Below are 19672 nucleotides of genomic sequence, written 5' to 3'. Positions count from 1 at the left end.
GGTTACCTTAGCTAGTAGTTGGGATTTCTTTTGGGTCAATTTTCTAGTTGAAATTGGAGTCTGTAAAGAGAGATTTGAATCATGCAAAAAAATGCCAAGGTTTGAACTATATCCAGTCCACCCCTCCTATGACCCCAGATAGATGAGACCAACATTGGGTAATGGCCTTAAAGAGAGATCTGAATCCTTATGTTTGGTCTATAAGTAGAGTCATTGTAATTGAAATGAATGGAATGAAGTTTTCTTGAAGTTGCCTAAGGGTAAATAGTGTTATCTTTTTTTTCTTTTTTCTCTCTTTTTCTTCTAAAGTGACACCTGTTCTTCTCTTTCTCTTCTCTATTTGGATCCGAGTCTCTCTTTCCTAACTCAGATCCTTAATTCTTCCTCTTCTTTCCATCATATTCACCCCAATAGGACTTTTCTCCTTCATCCTACATCATCTAGGTACGTTCTTTAATTTACATAAAAATGGAAATTTCCTTGTTTCAATCATTTTTGTCCTTTTGTGCCACACCATCTCAGAATGGTTTAATATTTAGGCAGGCCCCCATAGATCTTCATTACCTTTCATCTTACTAAATTTCATCCAAGAACTCTATCTAAAAAAAGAGAATAAAAACCAACAAGATAGGTGTGTCTGGTTGTATTTAAGTTTTCTTGGTCACCATCTTGGTGCAATGGTTTTGTTTCCTTTTCCTTTTCCTTTTCTTCTTTTTATTAATTTTGTCATCAATAAAAAAATGCTTAACTTTTTCCTGATTTCCATATTGCCTCCTCAGAAATATTACAAATTAGGTGGCCTACAAAGAACCGTTTCTTTTTATTTCTTAATAAGAAATAAACAGTTGTCAAATGTTTCTCCTTGATTTTCTACTCCACCATTAGGTGTCTAGATTGTGGCTGGAATGAGTTCCATTTCATTTTTCTGTACATCTGAACTGCAGATAAAATATTCACACTTTGGCTTGCTTCTACGAACCGATTCTGTTATGGTATGTTGACCTATGATTAGCTGATGAAGGGCTTACCTGAGAAGACTGTGGCTTCAAAATTTCCTGCAGGAAGTTCAACTGTTCTTCAAAATAGAGATCTGGTTTCTACTAGTTCAGACCAAAAAATTAGCGACACTACATCCTCAAAGGGTTCTTTATGGTCGAGCTTATTTACATCTCCATCATCACTCTTTGAAACATACAGTGAATCATCTATTTCTGTAAAGAAGACATTTAACAGTAAAACCTATGGGTGGACAACAGCTTTGAAGAAAGTTTTGACTGTTGGCTCAATGAGGAGACTTCAAGAGCGTATATTAGGACCAAGCAAGACTGGTGTTTCTAGCTCAACTAGTGAAATATGGCTTCTAGGTGTATGTTATAAAGTTTCAGAAGAAGACTCTTCTGGCAATTTAGTTAATGGCAATGGATTGGTTGCATTTACAGAGGATTTCTCATCAAGAATATGGATGACATATCGTAAAGGTCAGTTTTTTGTTTAGTCTTCATTTGTCTATATTTGATTCACTGCTTTCATTACTTGCCTAGATAAAGGGAATGAAGGTGACTTTAGTACATTATTATGACAAAAAAGGAAAAGGGATAAAGTAATTTGGAGTCTTTCTGCAGGATTTGATGTTATTGATTCAAAGTTCACCAGTGATGTCAACTGGGGGTGCATGCTTAGAAGCAGTCAGATGCTTGTTGCCCAGGTACAGGTTCTTTTGTACATTTGAATTATTTATTGATTAAGCAGGATTTATTCATATAATTCAGGAAGTTCAGCCATTCTTTTCATTGAATCTTTCTGTTTTATCTTAAAAAAAAAACACAAAAAAAATTCTGTTTACTTGGTATTAGTCATGAAATTACTATATCTTTGCCTGCAGGCATTGCTTGTTCATTGTTTGGGAAGATCTTGGAGAAAACCCTTGCAGCCAGTAAGATGAATCTCAAATACTTCGATACCATATAAGTATATTGAAAAGTAGGATTTAGTTTAACTTTGAGAGAGAGAAAGAGCGAGAGAGTGATAAATCTCTTTTAATTTGCTCTACAGGGATGCTCATGATGATTCCTTTTTGTTTATGCAGCCTTTTGATCCGGAGTACATTGAAATCTTGCACCTTTTTGGTGACTCTGAGGCATCAGCTTTCTCCATACACAATCTTCTTCAAGCTGGAAAAGCTTATGGACTTGCTGCAGGTTCATGGATAGGACCATATGCCATGTGTCGTTCATGGGAAACCCTTGTTCGTTCTAAGAGAGAGCAGACAAACCTTGAAATAGAGAACCAGTCACTATCCATGGCTGTTTATATAGTTTCTGGTGATGAAGATGGAGAGCGAGGTGGAGCTCCAGTTGTCTGTGTGGAAGATGTTGCTAGACTTTGTTCCGAGTTTTCTAAGGGTCAAGTTGATTGGGCACCTATTCTTCTATTGGTTCCATTGGTTCTTGGACTGGAAAAAGTCAATCCCAGGTTTTTAGCTGTCTTGACCAAGTATCTTTTTTTATGGTTATTAATTAACCTTGCTTGCTTTGTTACCAAACAAAAAAGGTACCCATTTTTAGGAGTGGTTTTTGTAAGTTACAGATGAGGCCTGAGATTAGTGTAACTTTCTTGCTTGGTAATCTTTTCTGGGTTGGTTCTTCCATGGGTTGGGTATCTTGTTGTTAACATGTAGCATATCTATTTACTGGCTTCATTTGAAGATTTTTTATAGAACATTTGTTACTACTACTTTCTGGACTGCTAATAAAATTTGATTGAAAATATTCTGTCTTTAGGATTGATTACAAATTCACACATTTAACATGGTTTTTACAACTGGATGATAAACTTCTCAGATTCTATTTGAGGCTGGATTTTTGCAATTTAATATAAGACATTAAATCAATGTCATAGAAGTTTATAGCTGCATTTCTTTTAGCTATGTATTTTGTTTTTTTTTTTTTTTGATAATTGAAATAATTTTATTAATCAGCAAATAGACAATAGTACAAAGTCCCCAAGGAAAGGCACGAGTTGCAACCTCTCCGGGCTAGTTAAGTACAGATTTCCAAATAAATAACAACTTACAAAGAAGCACAAAAAAGATCTTCCCTAGAAACCCCCTGTTTGGCTAAAGCATCAGCCAAAGAATTAGCAGACCTACTAACCCATTTTACCTCAACTCTCATATTGCTGGTTAACCACTTTACTTTTTTGATGAGATCTTTGTAGCCCCAAATGGTGGTATCCAAGTTTAGGAGCCACCTTGTTACCACCTGAGAGTCCCCTTCAACTAGGAGATTCTCTACCCCAAGCTGGTTGGCGATCTGAATTCCTTGTACTGCAGCAAGGATTTCTGCCCTTGTGGAATCCCCCACTTCCACCGGTCTTGAGAATAGGGTAATTATGTTGCTGTCCTTATTTCTCAGGATACCCCCTATACCTGAAGGCCCGGGGTTGCCTTGGCTGCTTCCATCATAGTTCAGCTTGATGACACCTTCCAAAGGCGGAACCCATTCTGACAGAATTCTATCCTTCTTTGTTGAAGTGTTAGCTATTACTAGTCAATTCCTCCACAAGTCATCAAAGATATCCATAATTTTCAGCCAATGGATTGCTCTTGTTAGGATACAATCCTTCATTTCATCTAACCCTCTTTCCTTCTCTAAGAAAATTCTTGCATTCCTTTCCTCCCAAAGAGTCCACAGAGTGGCTGCCCTGACACATTTCCACATGACCTTACCTCTTCTAGTGTGCCAAACAAAGACAGATGGGTTGAATAACAAGCTTAAATCAGAAGGCATAGACCACCTACCTCCAAATAAGGGGTTTAATAACAAGCTATGTATTTTGTTTTTCTTGGATGCTGAATGCCATTTTATTCGCGACGTTTAAATAATTCATTCAATTTGATTTACCACACTCTTTGTTTGTTAATTATGTTAATACTTAAGGATGGCCAATATTGTTATCAATTATTGCCATTAGAAATTTATATCTTCATATATTTTAGCTTTGTATTTTATTATTCTTGGCAACTTAAGGTTAGCTTGTTCATGTCATTTAAATCATTCATTTCATTGCTATATTATTTATTCATTAATCATTTTGATAAGTGAGATAACCGGTGATTGTCACCGGTTATTTGGATTTTCATCAATATGTGTTAGTGAAAAAAATTTAGGTAGCTTTCTCACATAGCATAATTCACCAAATTAAACTAGTAACTAGGTTTTTATTATTGGGAGAAAGACAATTCAGCCCAGGGTCAGAATTTGTAGGCCTAAAGTACTGTTGGGGTAGGTGCCAGCTCGGAATTGGTGCCAATTCACGGGCATTCGTTGGTGCATAGAGTGTGGGTTGTTGACATTTTGAATGTTTATAGCTCTGCAGTGGAAATCAGAAATCTGCATTAGGCCTGTCCGTACTTTTCCGTTTATTATTTGGGTATTCCCCATTTAGGTTGTCTTATAGATATTCCCTTGATTAAACTGCTGGGGGCAAAGACAACCTTCTGGTTCTGACTTGGAAGTGCAAATGAACAAGGTGGACAATATAGATTTTAGCTGAAATTTTCTACTGAAAATTCTGGTGTATATTCTCCCTTTAGTTTGAGAGAAAACAAGAAGAATAAATTGATAAATACCAGCTTTATGTATAGCAGACATGTAGGGACCATAATCAGTCAAGTTTCATTAACAAGGTTATAGATGGCTTTTCTCCCAACATAGAGTCAAAATCTATAGAAATTTAACATGGTATATGGAACCATAATCAACTGAGTTTTATAAACAAGGTTGTAGATGGTTTCTTCCTTCCCCTACACAGGATCAAGATATAGTTTAATTTTGTAGATTAACATTGTGTAGGGAACCATAATTAGTCAAGTTTCATGAACAAGGCTGTGCCCCTATGTCAGATTAATTTTCTATGTAGAGAAACAAGAAAGAAAAAAGAAAAAAAAAAGAGTAAGAGGGTCAGAAGATAGAAGCATAACCCTCCTTTTTACAGAGGAGTTTGTATTGAATGTGATAGTGAAGAAACGGAAGGGGCTTATCTTCATTCCCACCTGACGTTTCTTCCTTATTCCTCTTTAGTTATCCAAATTTCCCCCTTGTTTTTCTCTTCTTGTTTGTCTCTTATAGTTTCTGGAACTTTAGTTCATGAAATAGTTCAATATGAAACATTTTCTCCTAAACATCCCTAGAGTTAATCCACCTATCCTTGGAATATCGCCAAAGCATTCCTAGATGGCTAGATCTACACACTTAATCCCAAAACTTAGCTTTTGCATTCATTGTAGGTATCCTGACCCCATACTTTCTATGAATACAATAATCTTCAAAGAGTTTTGATTCCATTTCAAATCTTGTACAAATTTACCTAGCAGAGCATTGCTCATCATGAACAACTGTTTCAAATCTGGCTTCTCTGGCTTGTAAGCCTTAGGCTATAAGACTACTTGAACAACATGTTAGTGCTTCTTGTTGTGGCCATCTAAAGCAATCACCTCAACTTTATTAAGCTCTGTGGCATAAGTGATCAAAGTACAGTGAGAGCACTAAAGTGTCAAGATTTAAAATTTTTAGAGAGCAAGAGCATCTTCAGAGCATATAATCATGTATGCCTACATATATAAAGGGTTGCAATATTATGTTTAAAAGCAATTATAAATGCCATAACTTTTCTTTTTGTTATTTAAATAATAATAAACATTAAATAATAATCTATTTTCTATACAAAGAAGAGAAATAGAGGTTCCTTTGGTTTCTGCTAACAGAACTTCATATGTGGTGTGGAGAATGGACTATAGAGGGTGGATGCCATTTAATGTGGGTGGTATACATTATAAATAAAAGTTGCAATGGGCCCACTTAAATTAATCTTTGGCTACAAGACCAAAGTGCCACCTGCTGGAGATAATACAATGGGAAGGCTTCAATTAAACTTTTTCTTACTGGCAAACATGGTGAGAGCACGCTACAAGTCCCGATCTAAAGCTTATGGAGTGTGGTCTCCAATGAACTTTGTTCTCAACTTGTAAGTCCGCTTACCAGAGGGTCATTGCATCACTCTCATCTCACAGATTCTGGAATAAAGAGGGAGAAAAGAAAGTAAACCAGTACATCAATAAGGAACTAGGGATTAGAGTTCTTTAGCCAGCAAGTTTATTTTTAAACTTCTCCATTATTTAGTCCTGAATGGCTGAGGACCTATGTTTTAACAACCTACACCTAGGGGAAGGCCCAAATGGGATAATGACTTTGCAAAGTAATGCTCCTTTCAACTAAATATAGTGGGTTGGTCCCTCGAAATTTTTATTTAGGCTTTACATTCGAAAAAATAGAAGGTTAAACCTTAGAACCAATTTTGCTTGTGGTTTGGTTTACAGGATTTGTGCTTAGAGGACAACATAAAATCCAGAGATTTTGGAGACAATGGAATGCACCAAAAAACATCATGGATTCATGATCTCTTCTCACAAGATTTCTTGAGATGCCACACTAAAAGAATGAAGTTGTTATGGCATAACACAAGGAGAGGACTGCAACTACTCTATAGAGCATATTGGAGGAAAGAAATGCAGGGTTATTTGAAACTAAATAACTTGAGGTGAAAGCATTAATTGAGCTGATAAAAATTGCACTTGGTATTGGTGTATAAGGAGTTTCAAGGAGTCAAAATGGATGACCTATTAAGAGGGTGGCATATTGTGGCTAATGTATTGAATTGGAAACTTCTGGTGGCCATAAATTGGCTACCTCCAGAAGCTGGAATGTACAAGTTCAACTTTGATGGTTGCTGTTTAGACAACCCAGGCGATTCAGGTGTGGGAGGGGTGATAAGGGATGAAGGAGGAAAACATTTTGCTATACTTTTCAGTGGCTGTAGGTGTTGGTAATTCTCTGAGAGCAGAAATGGTGGCTATTACTCAAGGCCTCAATTTGATAGCACAACAGCATTGAAGAGGGCAGACTAATTGCTTTATTTTCTCGGCCAGTAGGAATAGGGAATTCACTAAGAGCTGAAGTGTTGGCTGTACTCAAGGTTTAAGGTTGGCTAAGCAGATGGGATTTTCATCTAATTGAGGTAGGAGATTCTAAGCTAGTAATTGGTTGGATGCAATCACAAAGTATGGGAGTCTGGGTGTATAGACAGTTCGTGAGGGAAATAAATTGGCTAGCAAGGGAGATAGGAGCCTCCTTTAAGTGGGTTAGAAGGTCAGCTAATGGGCTAGCTGATATGTTGGCAAAGCAAGGGACTACTAGAGAAAACCTGTTTTGGGCAATGCTGTAACTCAAGAGTATTCCAATGGGGTCAACACCCTATAATTGGGTGGCTGATAGTTGTAATTGTGTTTAATTATCTTTAATGAAAGTAACCCAAAAAAACAGCATTGAAGAGATGTGGTGATGGAGTGAGATTGCATTTGCCTATTAGCTATTCATGGCTTAACAGTGAGGAGGAAACACCTTGGAGGTTCAAATCTATGGTTCAGGAAGCCAAATTTCTTGGAAGAAGCCTGAACTGCTTGTTCAGGTGGACTCCTAGATTGGTCAACACAGTGGTAGATACTTTAGCTAGAGCAGGGGTAGCCAGGGAAGGTTGCATATGGGGTATTCCAGGACGTTGGATTGATCTGTAATGTAATGTTTTCTGTTTTTGTGTTGTTGTATGGACAGCTCAAGGCTGGAAGTGTATTGTTCCTGCTGTTAATTCTGAACAGCCAGGGCTTTTCTCATGGTGATGAATACACTTCATATCAGCTAATTATCAAAAAAAAAAATCAGAGATTTGGTCCCTCACCTTTCCCATTTTCAGCTCTCTTCACAATTCTGTTCAAGGTTTTGGTTAGCTATAATGAAATGGGATGTGAAGAGTGGTATTGGATGGAATGGGAAGGCGAATAGGCCATGCTTGGTTCAGCTCTCATTCTTACTCATTCTTTCCAATAATAAAATTCTAGAATGGACAAAAATGGGTAGAAATGGGCAGAATGAAAATGTTGCTATGAACCAAACACTTTTTTCCCAAAAAATGATTCTATTTGTGGCAAGAATGAAAATAAATTTTGAGTGTTTGGTTACAAATTTAATTTTCGTTCATTTTTCATCAATCAAAATAATAATATAGGTATACATATAATACTCATTAGCCAGATAAATGGTGGAAACAAGCAAGACTCATACTAACAAAACACAAATCAACCATGTGGGCCCCACATTAATAATACAAAATATAAAAAGAAAAAAAATAACAAACTAGAAAAGCTTTTGCATTTATTTGCATAGAGAAAATGTAAAAGAAAGTTTAAAGGAAGAAATTAGCACCTATTTAAAACTAATTAATAGGAAATTAGTTTTCATAATTGAGTAGGCAATTGTGTAGATGAAGAAAATAGCTTGCTACTTTCAAATAAAGATAGAATTTAAAAATTGTAAAATTAAAAATAAAATTAATAACACGAAGTACAAAAAATGTCCAACAATTTCATCAAATTGACAATAGTATTACTCAATAAAGATAATATATTAAAGAAGGTCATAAAATATAATAAAACATCATATAATCGTGCCTCATATTGCTCATTTCCATTTTTCAAAGAAGCTCTTTGCCGGCGGTATAAACTGTCGGTATAGATTTTTATCGGCTGATGGTCGGCGGTCAATGCTCGCTGGCATAAGTTTTCACGATAACAGCTGATAGATAGTTGATCGTTGGCCATCCTCTGGTAAAAGTCTATGTTGGTGATTTTTGAGACCTAGACCAACGGTTTATGACCGCTGGCATAGAACTTTGAAGAATGAAGATGGGCAACATGGAGCACTATTGTTTTTAGTTCTGCAAGTTACCTCAATTTTTGTGCCATGGACTCATTTTTCATTTTAAAATGAATGAGGCCTATGGCAAGAATTTTGTAGCCAAACGGCCCAAACACTCTTATGCAATTCATTCTTGCCCATTTTTGCCCAGAATGAGTAGAATTGAAAGAATGATACTCATGGCAGCAGGCCAAACATGGCCTAAATTGCTTTCCACATTGCCTCTCGAGCTTCTTTAAAAGATTTTCATTATCCAACTTATGAGAACCAATAATGTTCATTTTTGTTCAGCAAAAGATCAAGGAGGTTTTAGCAATGTGACCATAAATCCATTTACTGCATCAGGTACAGGTAGTCGGTAGTCCAAAACGTAGGAACCCCATGCACTGTTCAGTGTTGACTTAAACCTATTATTCTAAGCTCCTAAATAAACAAGGTTTGTAAATCCTTTTTTATTTGAATACCAAGTGCTTTATCCAGATTCCTGAAGTTCTCTCTGATCTATTCCACACGTTTTTATGGGTTATGATGCCTTTTTTTTGGGGGGGTAAGAATGGAATGTGATGATTATAACTCATTTAATTTGTGCATTAACATTCATTCACTTGGATTTTTAAATCAGATACATTCCATTGTTGTGGGCGACATTCACTTTTCCTCAAAGTCTTGGCATCTTAGGCGGGAAATCTGGGGTTTCAACTTACATTGTTGGCATGCAAGATGACAAAGCGTTCTATCTTGATCCACATGATGTTCAAGCGGTATAGTGTTATCTTATGTGATCACTTTTCTATCTGGTTATTTAAACGTGTCTGAATTTGATATGGTAAATCACAATCTCTTTATAAAAACACAGTGCTTGATTTGCATGAAGGTGTTGAAACTTGAAAACTGCATTTAACCGGCTTGTTGCATTTTGGCCACTTCTGGCTTCCTCAGTTCAGATGAGCTCTGTGCCCACCATTTTTTACACTTTTTACAAGCTATTAGCAATTGAAAGCTTCTAAATTTTTATCTAAATGTGCTAGGAAATAGGTTTATTTTCATGACTGGAGTTTGTTAGGCTGACAATGAACAGATATTGCCAAGGGAACATTTTGTTTCAGCAACCAAATTATACGCTCTCACAGCTAGATTTGAACGCCTTCAACCAAATGGTTCATTTACTTAACCCAAGCCAACAACAGATTTTTTCTTTTATTCCTGAACCAACAGTATATCAACCTTGTTTTATATAAAAAAGGAAAACTAACCCCATGTAGCATGCTTGGGTTTGACAGTGAGGGTCTCCTTCCCTGTAGCATCCCATGAATCTGTTGTCATTGTGGCAGGCAGCCTCCCTTTTGTACCTTCAGGTGTTTGACTTCATGTAAAAGGAGGAACATGGAGAATTTCTGAAAGTGGATCATGCCTCTCTTTTCAAATCTTGTGACACCTATATCTGTCTCATCCATTGAGGTTTGCTTTCCAAATTAAAGCCAAATAGGAAAGTGATTTGTTTTCCTATTGAGTATCATTTTCCCGGGAAACCATTGATTTTCCTTGTTTTTAATGCAACCATATGCAACCTAAATCTCATAGCACTCCCCCTACCTTTTCATTTGATTTGGTTTTTTAAATTTGGACTACTAATTATTGTGAGTGTTTTTTTTTTTTAATAATTGAAGAGGAATTTTATTAGGAAAATATGAGAACTGTTATAAGCATCCCACTGAGAGGCACGGGTTCTTGTAGCACCAAATGATTGAGCTCGGATATGTTAACCAGCCTACAACAATCTTGGAGTCTCCTCCAATTTGAAGGTTTTCAACACCAAGTTGATTAGCAATCTGAATACCTTGTAAAGCTGCCAACAACTCAGCCCTATTTGAGTCTCCTATTCCCTTTGGGCTCGAGTACAAGGCTAAGATATTACCGTCCTTATCTCTCTAAACCCCTCCTATACCTGAGGGGCCAGGATCGCCTTGACTGCTTCCATCAAAATTCAGTTTTACACAACCTTCCGGTGGCGGAGTCCATACTATAGAAGTCCTTTCTTTCTTGAGGGAGCTATTAGCCACCTCTAGCCAGTTCCTTCTAAAGTCATCAAAGGAGAACAAATGGAAAGATTTCTGAAGTTCTCAACCAATGCATTGCCCTTGTAAGATGCACTCTTTGATATCCGGGAGACTTCATTCATTTTTTTGAAAAATTCTTGCATTTCTTTCCTCCCAAATTGTCCAAAGTGCAGCTGCTCTTATACATTTCCACATAATCCTCCCTCTTTTTGTGGGCCATACAAAGGCCGATGGGTTGAAAAGCAGACTTACATCAGTGGGTAAATTCCACCTGCAACCCAATAAGGCAAAAATCCAATCCCAAATAGCAACAGCAAAGGAGCAGGAAATTAGTAAGTGGAAGCAATCCTCACCATTAGCTTTGCAAAGAATACACCAGCTAGGGGACAAGCACATAAAAGGCTTCTTCTTTTGTAGGCAGTCTAGAGTATTGATTTTCCCCATAAAACACTTCCCAACAACACAAGATAATTTTTTTTTGGGCCCAAAGCTCCTTTACCGGAAAAACCGACTGAGGGGAGGAAGAACAGAGGGCTTTCAAAAAGGAGGCACAAGAAAAGGAGCCTTTTGGGTGGGGGGGACCAAAAACAAGATAATTATCATTGAGTGTTTGCCCCCAAGTGAAATAAATCCTTTCTTTTCAGAGAACCTTCCATGCTGTGCTTCACTACCTTAAGATTCCTTTAGTTTGATCTTCTAGGACCTTGTTGACAGTTGTTCATGTATTCAGGTTTAGTACCATAAGGGTACTGTTGGAATTTCTCCTATGTTTATATTGTTCGACTGTACTAGTATAAATAATAAAATCATTCTTTCGCCCCCTAAGTTCTAGAGGGCTTTCAGTCGCACGACTCACCTCTCTTCTCCTCTCCTCTCCTCTCTTCACTTGCTCTTGGTCAACATGGTATCAGAGCAAGTCGTCCAGGCCTGAAGGGTGATGTCAAGCTAACTACTGTTGCATCCAGTGCTGTCTCCAATCGAACTCCTAATCTAGTGAAGTCAGTTCGACCTAGAAGTTACAGAGTCTTTTCGTCTTCCAGTCCAGAAATTGCTCCTTCTGTCTGCTCGACTATAGAGAGACTATTGTTTGCAGTTTGTAGAGGGTGTTTTGTCTTCAGAAAGGCTATCATCTGAAACTAAAAGAAGTATTGCTCATCTTCTGTTCGGCTGCTTATTGTTTGAGGATTCGCAAAAGGAGTTCTGGTTTACAGTCAAGGAGTTCTAGTTTACCATAAGGGAGACTATCATCTGAAACTAAAAGAGGTACTATCATCCTTGTCTGTTTGGCTACCCTACTGTTGTCTGTTCGACTGCCTACTGTTTGATGAATTGTTCGGTTGCCCTACTGTTAAGTGACTGTATTCCTCAACACAGTAACTGTATTCAAACCTTTTTTTTGTTGGTATTGTGGACTGTTGATGGTCTGTTTAGCCGATTGATTGTCTGCTCAATATTAATCTTATTGATTGACTGTTCAGCTACCCTATTGATCTCCTTGACTGGTTAGCTATCAGGCCTACTAATTAGGTCATTCAGACCTGTTCTTCTACTGCAACAGCGGTGTGCAGACTTGTTTCCGTTAAACCGTAGGTCAGAAGGACCTGTTTCAGTACTGCAACAGCAGTGTTCAGTTTGTTGTTTATTCTCAGTGAAACTGTAGGTCAGAAGGACTTGCTCTTGTACTACAACAACAGTGTTCAGTTTGTTGTTTGTTCTCAGTGAAACTGTAGGTCAGAAGGACCTGTTCTTGTACTGCAACAGTAGTGCTCTTTTTTTGCTCTCAGTGAAACCGGTGGTCAGAAGGACCTATCTCTGAAATAGCCTTGTACGGCTGTACCTTTTTGGTTGCTGTTTCATTTTTTTTTATTCAGGTATCATGGGCAGTGAAGATTCAGCTACATCTGGAGTTTCCTCAATGTTGAATGGAATGGGTGGGGGTGACCTATCCTTTCCTATGGCTGTTGTCCCTCTTGATGGTTTAAATTACCTGGAGTGGTCGAAAGGGATCAAATTATACATTACTGCAAGGGGGAAGATAGGCTATATTAATGGGAGGATAAAAGAACCATCCTCCGGGAGTGCTGAATATGATAGATGGAATCAGGAGAATAGTATTGTTATGTCCTGGCTCTTGGTTTCCATGCAACCTCAAATCAGGAAGAATTTCATGTGGGCTGAAACTGCGAATGAAATCTGGGAACAAGCAAAGTCTACATATTCAGAATTGCGACACTATGCCAAACTTTATCAACTGCAGGTAGCATCTTCTACTTGTAGACAGGGGGGGAGGTGTTTATCGGTCTATTACTCTGACTTAACATCTGTCTGGAAGGAGTTGGATCACTACCAGAGTGTGGATTGGAAGTGTGATGAGGATGCTAAGAAGTACAAACAGCTTGTCTCCCAGCAAAGGGTGTTTGCATTCTTACATGGTCTGAATCCTATGTATGAATCTATCAGGGTTCAGATTCTCAGCTCTAAGGATCTCCCATCTGTTCAGGAAGTCTATGCTCTTGTATAGTCTGAAGAAAGCAGGAGAAATTTGATGAACAACCCTGGTGGGGATGCTGTTGTGTTGGTTGCAAAAGGGGGTGTATCTACTGGTGTGGGATCTTCTTCCCAGAAAGGAGATCTCCAGAAAAAAACAGAAGATAAGGAAAATTTGTGGTGCACTCATTGTTAGAAACCCTGACACACCAAAGATACCTGTTGGGATCTTCATGGGAAACCAAAATGGGCTCAAGATCTGACTAAGAAGCAAGGTTCAGAGGTGAATAAGAGATCCGGACATCAAGGTACAAAGAAACATCACATGGCCAACATGGCTACTCGGGAGAATCAGCCCCCCATTTCTACTGTGACTCAGACACATCTCACTGGACCTGACCCGAGGGAGGACATTATGAATTCCTTCTGTGACCATTTAGAGCTCTATGGTAGAGCAATTCGTCAGATGGATGTTCCTCTCTCAACCTCATTTGCATCCACGTCAGGTAACCCTGCCACTGCTTTCCATGTTGCTTCTCACACCCCTGACTCTCCATGGATCATTGATTCTGGAGCATCAAAACATATGACTGGTACGTCCTCTTACTTTCAAACCTATCACCCTCTTTCTGGAAGAGGCAAGGTGAGACTAGCCGATGGATCATACTCTTCCATAGCTGGTCAATGAACTCTCTCTCTTCCTCTTGGCCTTATCCTTTTTGATGTTGTTCATGTTCCTAATTTTTCCATTAATTTGTTCTCTGTTAGTAGTGTTACTAATTCCTTGAATTGCTCAGTGACTTTTTTCCCTTCTCATTGTGTGATTCAGGATCTGGCCTCGGGGAGGACGATTGGTAGGGGTCGTATGGCTGATGGACTTTACATGCTGGAGAATAAGGCTGGTCTTCATGTTACAGAGTCTATGAGTCAGTCCTGTAAGAAAAAAGTCTATTTATGGCATTGCCGTCTTGGTCATTTGTCTTTTGAGTCTTTGAAAGTTGTATTCCCAGAACTGTTTAAGTCAATGTCTGTTTCTAATTTTTCTTGTCAAACGTGTCAGTTGATTAAGCATTGTATAACTCATTTTCTTCAAAGAAATAGTAAATTTGAATCTCCATTTCACATTGTTCATTCTGATGTGTGGGGCCCTGTTACTTTACCATCTGAGAGTGGCTACAAGTATTTCATTACCCTCATTGATGATTATTCTAGATATACTTGGGTATACTCGATGCGAACCAGGGAAGAAGTACCAAAAATCATTCAAGATTTCTAGCGGATGGTCTTCACTCAATATCAAACTGAAATCCAAATTTTTCAATCAGACAATGCAAAAGAATTTTTTCATAGTGACCTCACGGAATTTTTTGCTTCGCATGGTTTCCTTCACTGTAGCTCTTGTGCCCGCACACCACAACAAAATGGTGTGGCCGAACGGAAGAACCGACATCTCCTTGAAGTGGCTCGGGGTTTACTACTTCATATGAATGTTCCCAAACGGTTTTGGCTTGAAGTTGTTCTTTGTTCCACTTACCTTATAAACCGTATGCCCTCTCGTCGGTTAGAGTACAGAGCCCCACATCAACTTCTCTTTCCTAAGGCTCCCCTTCTTTCTATTCCTCTTCGCGTCTTTGGGTGCCGGTGTTTTGTCCAAAATCTGTTTCCCACCCATGGGAAATTGGATTCTCGTGCTATCCCTTGCATATTTTTTGGTTATTCCTCTACTCAAAAGGGATACCGTTGTTTTGATCCTGTTTCTCGTAAATTCTATGTCTCCATGGATGTTTCTTTTTCGAAGATGAGCCTTTCTATCCTGTTTCTCCTCAGGGGGAGTGTAGGCATGAGGAGAAACTGGTTCAACTTCCCTCTCTCCCTGACCCTCCACCTTTTCGTGTTTTTTCTCGTCGTCGCAAAAGCCAACCAAATTCAAGAGCTGTAGAGAATCCGGAAGTTGTACCTCCAGTGCCACCAGACTCCTCGGGGGAGGATCATACTCACTCAGGTATTTTGGCTCCCAATGATGTTCTTGAATCTATTGAAAATGATTCCTCTACTGCTAATGATCTTGACCGTCCTATTGCTCACAGGAAGGGTGTTAGATTGTGCACCACTAAACATCCAATTTCCAACTTTGTCTCCTATGAGAACATTTCACCCTCATTCTGTGCTTTCCTTACCTCTATTGACAGTGTCCCTATCCCTAAGAATGTGGCAGAAGCTCTTTCAGTTCCTGAATGGACAAATGCCATGAGGGAAGAAATTAATGCCCTTCAAAAAAATGGCACATGGGAACTTGTTGATCTTCCTAAGGGAAAGGTTCCAGTTGGATGTAAATGGGTGTTCACAGTCAAGCATAAGGCTGATGGAACAGTGGAAAGGTATAAAGCTCGCTTAGTGGCAAAGGGATTTACTCAAGTGTATGGAGTTGATTATGCAGAAACTTTTGCCCCCGTTGCCAAGATGAATTCCATTAGAGTCCTTTTCTCTCTTGCGGCTAATCTGGATTGGGTTTTACACCAGCTGGACATCAAGAATGCATTCTTGAATGGTGACCTTGAAGAGGAAGTGTATATGATTCAACCTCCTGGTTTTCTAGCCCATGGCAATGAACAGAAAGTGTGCAAGTTGAAGAAGTCCTTATACGGGCTGAAACAATGTGGCACATGTGGCAGTTCAACAGAAAGGATACATGCAATGTCAATCAGATCACACACTGTTTGTAAAAAAAGGAGAAGGTAAAATTGCTGCTCTAATTGTATATGTGGATGACATAATTGTTACTGGTGATTGGGAGGATGGAATTTAGAAATTGAAACTTTTCCTTGCCACTCAGTTTGAAGTGAAGGATTTAGGACCTGCCAGGTACTTCCTTGGAATTGAAGTCGCCCGATCAAAGAAGGGTATCTTCATTTCTCAAAGGAAATATGTCCTAGATTTACTTCAGGACACTAGGAAGATGGGGGTGAAGCCAGTTGACTCTCCCATTGACCCCAACCATAAATTAGGTGACAACTATGGTGAATCTCTCAAGGATGTGAAACAGTTTCAGAGGCTTGTAGGGAGATTGTTATACCTTTCTATGACTCGCCCAGACATTGCATATGTTGTTGGTGTCCTCAGTCAGTTCATGCATGCTCCTAGGTCTTCTCATCTTGAAGCAGTAGAGAGAATCCTCTCATATCTAAAGAAGTATCCGGGTACTGGTTTGTTATTTCAAAAGCACGGACATTTGAAAGTTGAAGTTTATACAGATGCAGATTGGGCTGGATCCCAAAGTGACAGAAAGTCTACCAGTGGCTACTGCACCTTTATAGGAGGGAATCTTGTTACATGGAGGAGTAAAAAGCAAAATGTGGTGGCTAGATCCAGTGCTGAAGCTGAATATCGTGCTATGGCCCATGGGGTCGCTGAAGGCATGTGGATAAAGAATTTGTTGGGGGAGTTGGGTTTCCCAGTGACCAAACCTATAACTCTATTTTGTGATAACAAAGCAGCTATAAGCATTGCTGCCAATCCGGTGCTACATGATAGAACAAAGCACATCGAAGTTGACAAGCATTTTATCAGAGAGAGTTATCACAGGCAAAGTATGTACCCCCTATGTCACTTCTGAGAATCAGCTTGCAGACATTTTTACAAAGGGTTTAAACCTTTCCAGACATCATGATCTTTGTGACAAGTTGGGCATGATTGATATCTATGCTCCAACTTGAGGGGGAGTGTTGACAGTTTATGTATTCAGGTTTAGTACTATAAGGGTACTGTTGGAATTTCTCCTCTGTTTATTTTGTTCGACTATACTAGTATAAATAATAAAATCATTCTTTCGCCCCCTAAGTTCTAGAGGGCTTTCAGTCACACGACTCACCTCTCTTCTCTCTTCTCCTTTCCTCTCTTCACTTGCTCTTGCTCAACAGACCTCATTGTGCACACTGGGATATTCTTATTCTGCACCTTCTGATTTCTCTACTGACTTAAAACTGGTTAGACCCTTAGCCTTGCCAATATACCATCAGTCCCTTTTTTACCACAGTTCCTCTTTCACTTCTCATAGTTTAGCAGGTAGAATATGACTTCTTTTGATATTTGGTAATTTCCTCTGCTTTGTCTGCAATGGTAGCCCATTATCAGTTTATTTTTGTCCCTTAACAGCAACTCCATATGTTCCTTTGATTGAGACAGTGTGAAAATGACTGTCGTTCTTCCTTGTTGAAGATGCGTCACTCTTTAATTATCAAAAATAATTGGATTTATCAGAAGAGATTCATACTCCATGGAGTTTTTGTTTTTGTTTTTCTTTTTTTCGTACTCCATGGAGTTGGATAAAAGGCAGAACAACCCTTCTGAGATGAACAGTTATATAGCATTTGCCATAATATATGCAAGTTTCAAAAAGCTTGTGTCTTGAAGTATGGAGCTTTGTCTGATTGCATCAATAACTTCCTCATGCTTCGAATGTTATGGGTTGGCTAGTTCCTCTTTTTAATACTGTTCTCTTCTAATTTCTTAACCCCCTCCAAAAGAAAGGAAAAAAAAAGGTAAAGATACCTTTTTTACCACACGATGCCAGTAAAGATCTATTTTATTGCCCCTTGTTAAACGATCACCTTGACCCTAGTCTCTTGCAACTTCATTAATATGCATCCTCAACATGTGCCAGCTCCAAGACTCTTGTATCACTTTTAAACCAAGATATTATGAGCCCAATATGTTTTGAGGAAGTTATTGCTCCTTTACTGATATGATGTATATAACTTAAATTATTATTATTTTTGGATCCATCTTGAAGTTGTAGTAGGATGACGAGTCCTTTTCTAAGGACTAGTCAACTACTTCTCGTTGTAAGCATGTCTTTGAAGTCAGATTAGTTAGATATCCTTGTAAGCATGCCTTTAAGGGTAAATTACTTGGATCAATTGATGAAAAATTTTTGAACTGGACTTTGAACTCGAGGATGGGAGTTTGTTAGATTTTTGTTGTTTTTTTACTGTTTGTATGTGTCTGTTTTTAAGATCTCTCTTGCAAGTTTTCTTCTCTGTCTCTGCAGTTGATCTCTTATTTGTTGCAGTCATTTGATCTTCAATATTTGTTGATTAGTTCCTGATTAGTCTAGATAGATTGTTGATGATTTCTTGAGTTCTTGCTACATTCTTCTCTTCTTGAATATTTGTGAACTTGGAAGTTAGAACTGCCTTAATTCCAAAGGGTAGAATTCTAACTAAAAACTTCTGTGGTCTTGAGCAAAAAGCTGAGCAAAAAGTCATTTTGGTTTTCTCTCCTTCATTTTATGAACAGATTAGTTAGCACCTTAAACCACTTAAGGATATCTAGTAATTTCTATGTAGAAATCTTCTTAAGAGCATAATAGTACAGTTTGAAGAAAAAATTCCGACTACTGTGGTGCTTTATGATTTTCTGTTGTTTCCTCTCTCATTTTCAATTGTGGTTTACAATTGTGCAGTAGCAGTACTGCTGCTATTGCTAATAGATATCTGCTAAAGGGAGGGTTTGCTTATATTGTAATCTGAGCCATCATGTTATTTATGACTGATCTCCTTTTCTGAAACTTCGCGGTTACTAGGTGGTTGATATCAGGGGGAATGATCTAGAAGCTGATACTTCCTCCTACCATTGCAGGTAAACTTGCTAAAGTGGGAAGAAATTGTAAAACTTTACCCATTTGGTTCTTTTTCCTTTTTTTTTTTTGTTTCTCATCTTCTTATTATGGTTGGCCTCAGTGTCATAAGGCATCTTCCCCTTGACATGATTGATCCATCCTTGGCAATTGGATTTTTTTGTCAAAACAAAGGTTTGACCTTCTGCATTTTGTCAAATTCAATGGTTTTCCCCCCTGATAGTCAAATAAGCTGTTCTTGACTTGTCATCTTTGACAAATTTGCAGATGATTTTAATGATTTCTGTGTTCGAGCTTCAAAACTTGCAGATGAATCAAATGGTGCTCCCTTATTCACGGTTGCGCAATCCCATAGTCCAACAAAACCCATTAACCATGAGGATGTGATGGTCAATAGAGGTGAAATCCAAGGGGATGATGCCATTGTACTCGGAAACCCTCCTAGTGATTCAGAGGCCCAATCACATGATGATGACTGGCAACTCCTTTGATCAAAGCCAAGGTGTGGATATTGGTCAAGGAACATCCGGGAGCCAGTCCCATGGTTTGTCTCTCCAACTTGTATCTCATCATATTTCCTTGTGGGTCTGCTTGGGAAGTGTACATGTATAAAGTATTACTCCATAATTTATTGATATTGATGTTATTGCCTTAGCTGAAAGGCATCATTATTCTTTTGCTGCTTA

General features: G+C 38.4%; 1 protein-coding gene across 5 annotated transcripts in view; it reads left to right on the top strand.

Moving 5' to 3' along the window:
- Positions 1-19672, top strand: part of LOC104612214 (Peptidase family C54 protein) — a 41693-nt gene extending 22021 nt beyond the window's left edge. For 3 of the 5 annotated variants that reach the window (XM_010279559.3, XM_010279562.3, XM_010279563.3), the window contains 8 exons: positions 945-1478; positions 1623-1705; positions 1883-1933; positions 2087-2472; positions 9430-9568; positions 18933-18988; positions 19090-19160; positions 19254-19672. In XM_010279559.3, coding sequence (XP_010277861.1) covers positions 1016-1478; positions 1623-1705; positions 1883-1933; positions 2087-2472; positions 9430-9568; positions 18933-18988; positions 19090-19160; positions 19254-19477 — 1473 coding nt within the window. In that variant the 5' untranslated portion in view covers positions 945-1015 and the 3' untranslated portion in view covers positions 19478-19672. The remainder of the gene's footprint in view (positions 1-944; positions 1479-1622; positions 1706-1882; positions 1934-2086; positions 2473-9429; positions 9569-18932; positions 18989-19089; positions 19161-19253) is intronic. The other 2 variants (XM_019200232.2, XM_088889973.1) reach the window with 1 other exon arrangement.

Source organism: Nelumbo nucifera, chromosome 1, assembly GCF_055504915.1.
Source record: "Nelumbo nucifera cultivar China Antique chromosome 1, China Antique-T2T, whole genome shotgun sequence".
Taxonomy (NCBI): domain Eukaryota; kingdom Viridiplantae; phylum Streptophyta; class Magnoliopsida; order Proteales; family Nelumbonaceae; genus Nelumbo; species Nelumbo nucifera.
Note: the sequence above shows the minus strand (reverse complement) of the source record. Positions and strands in the feature narration are given on the sequence as shown.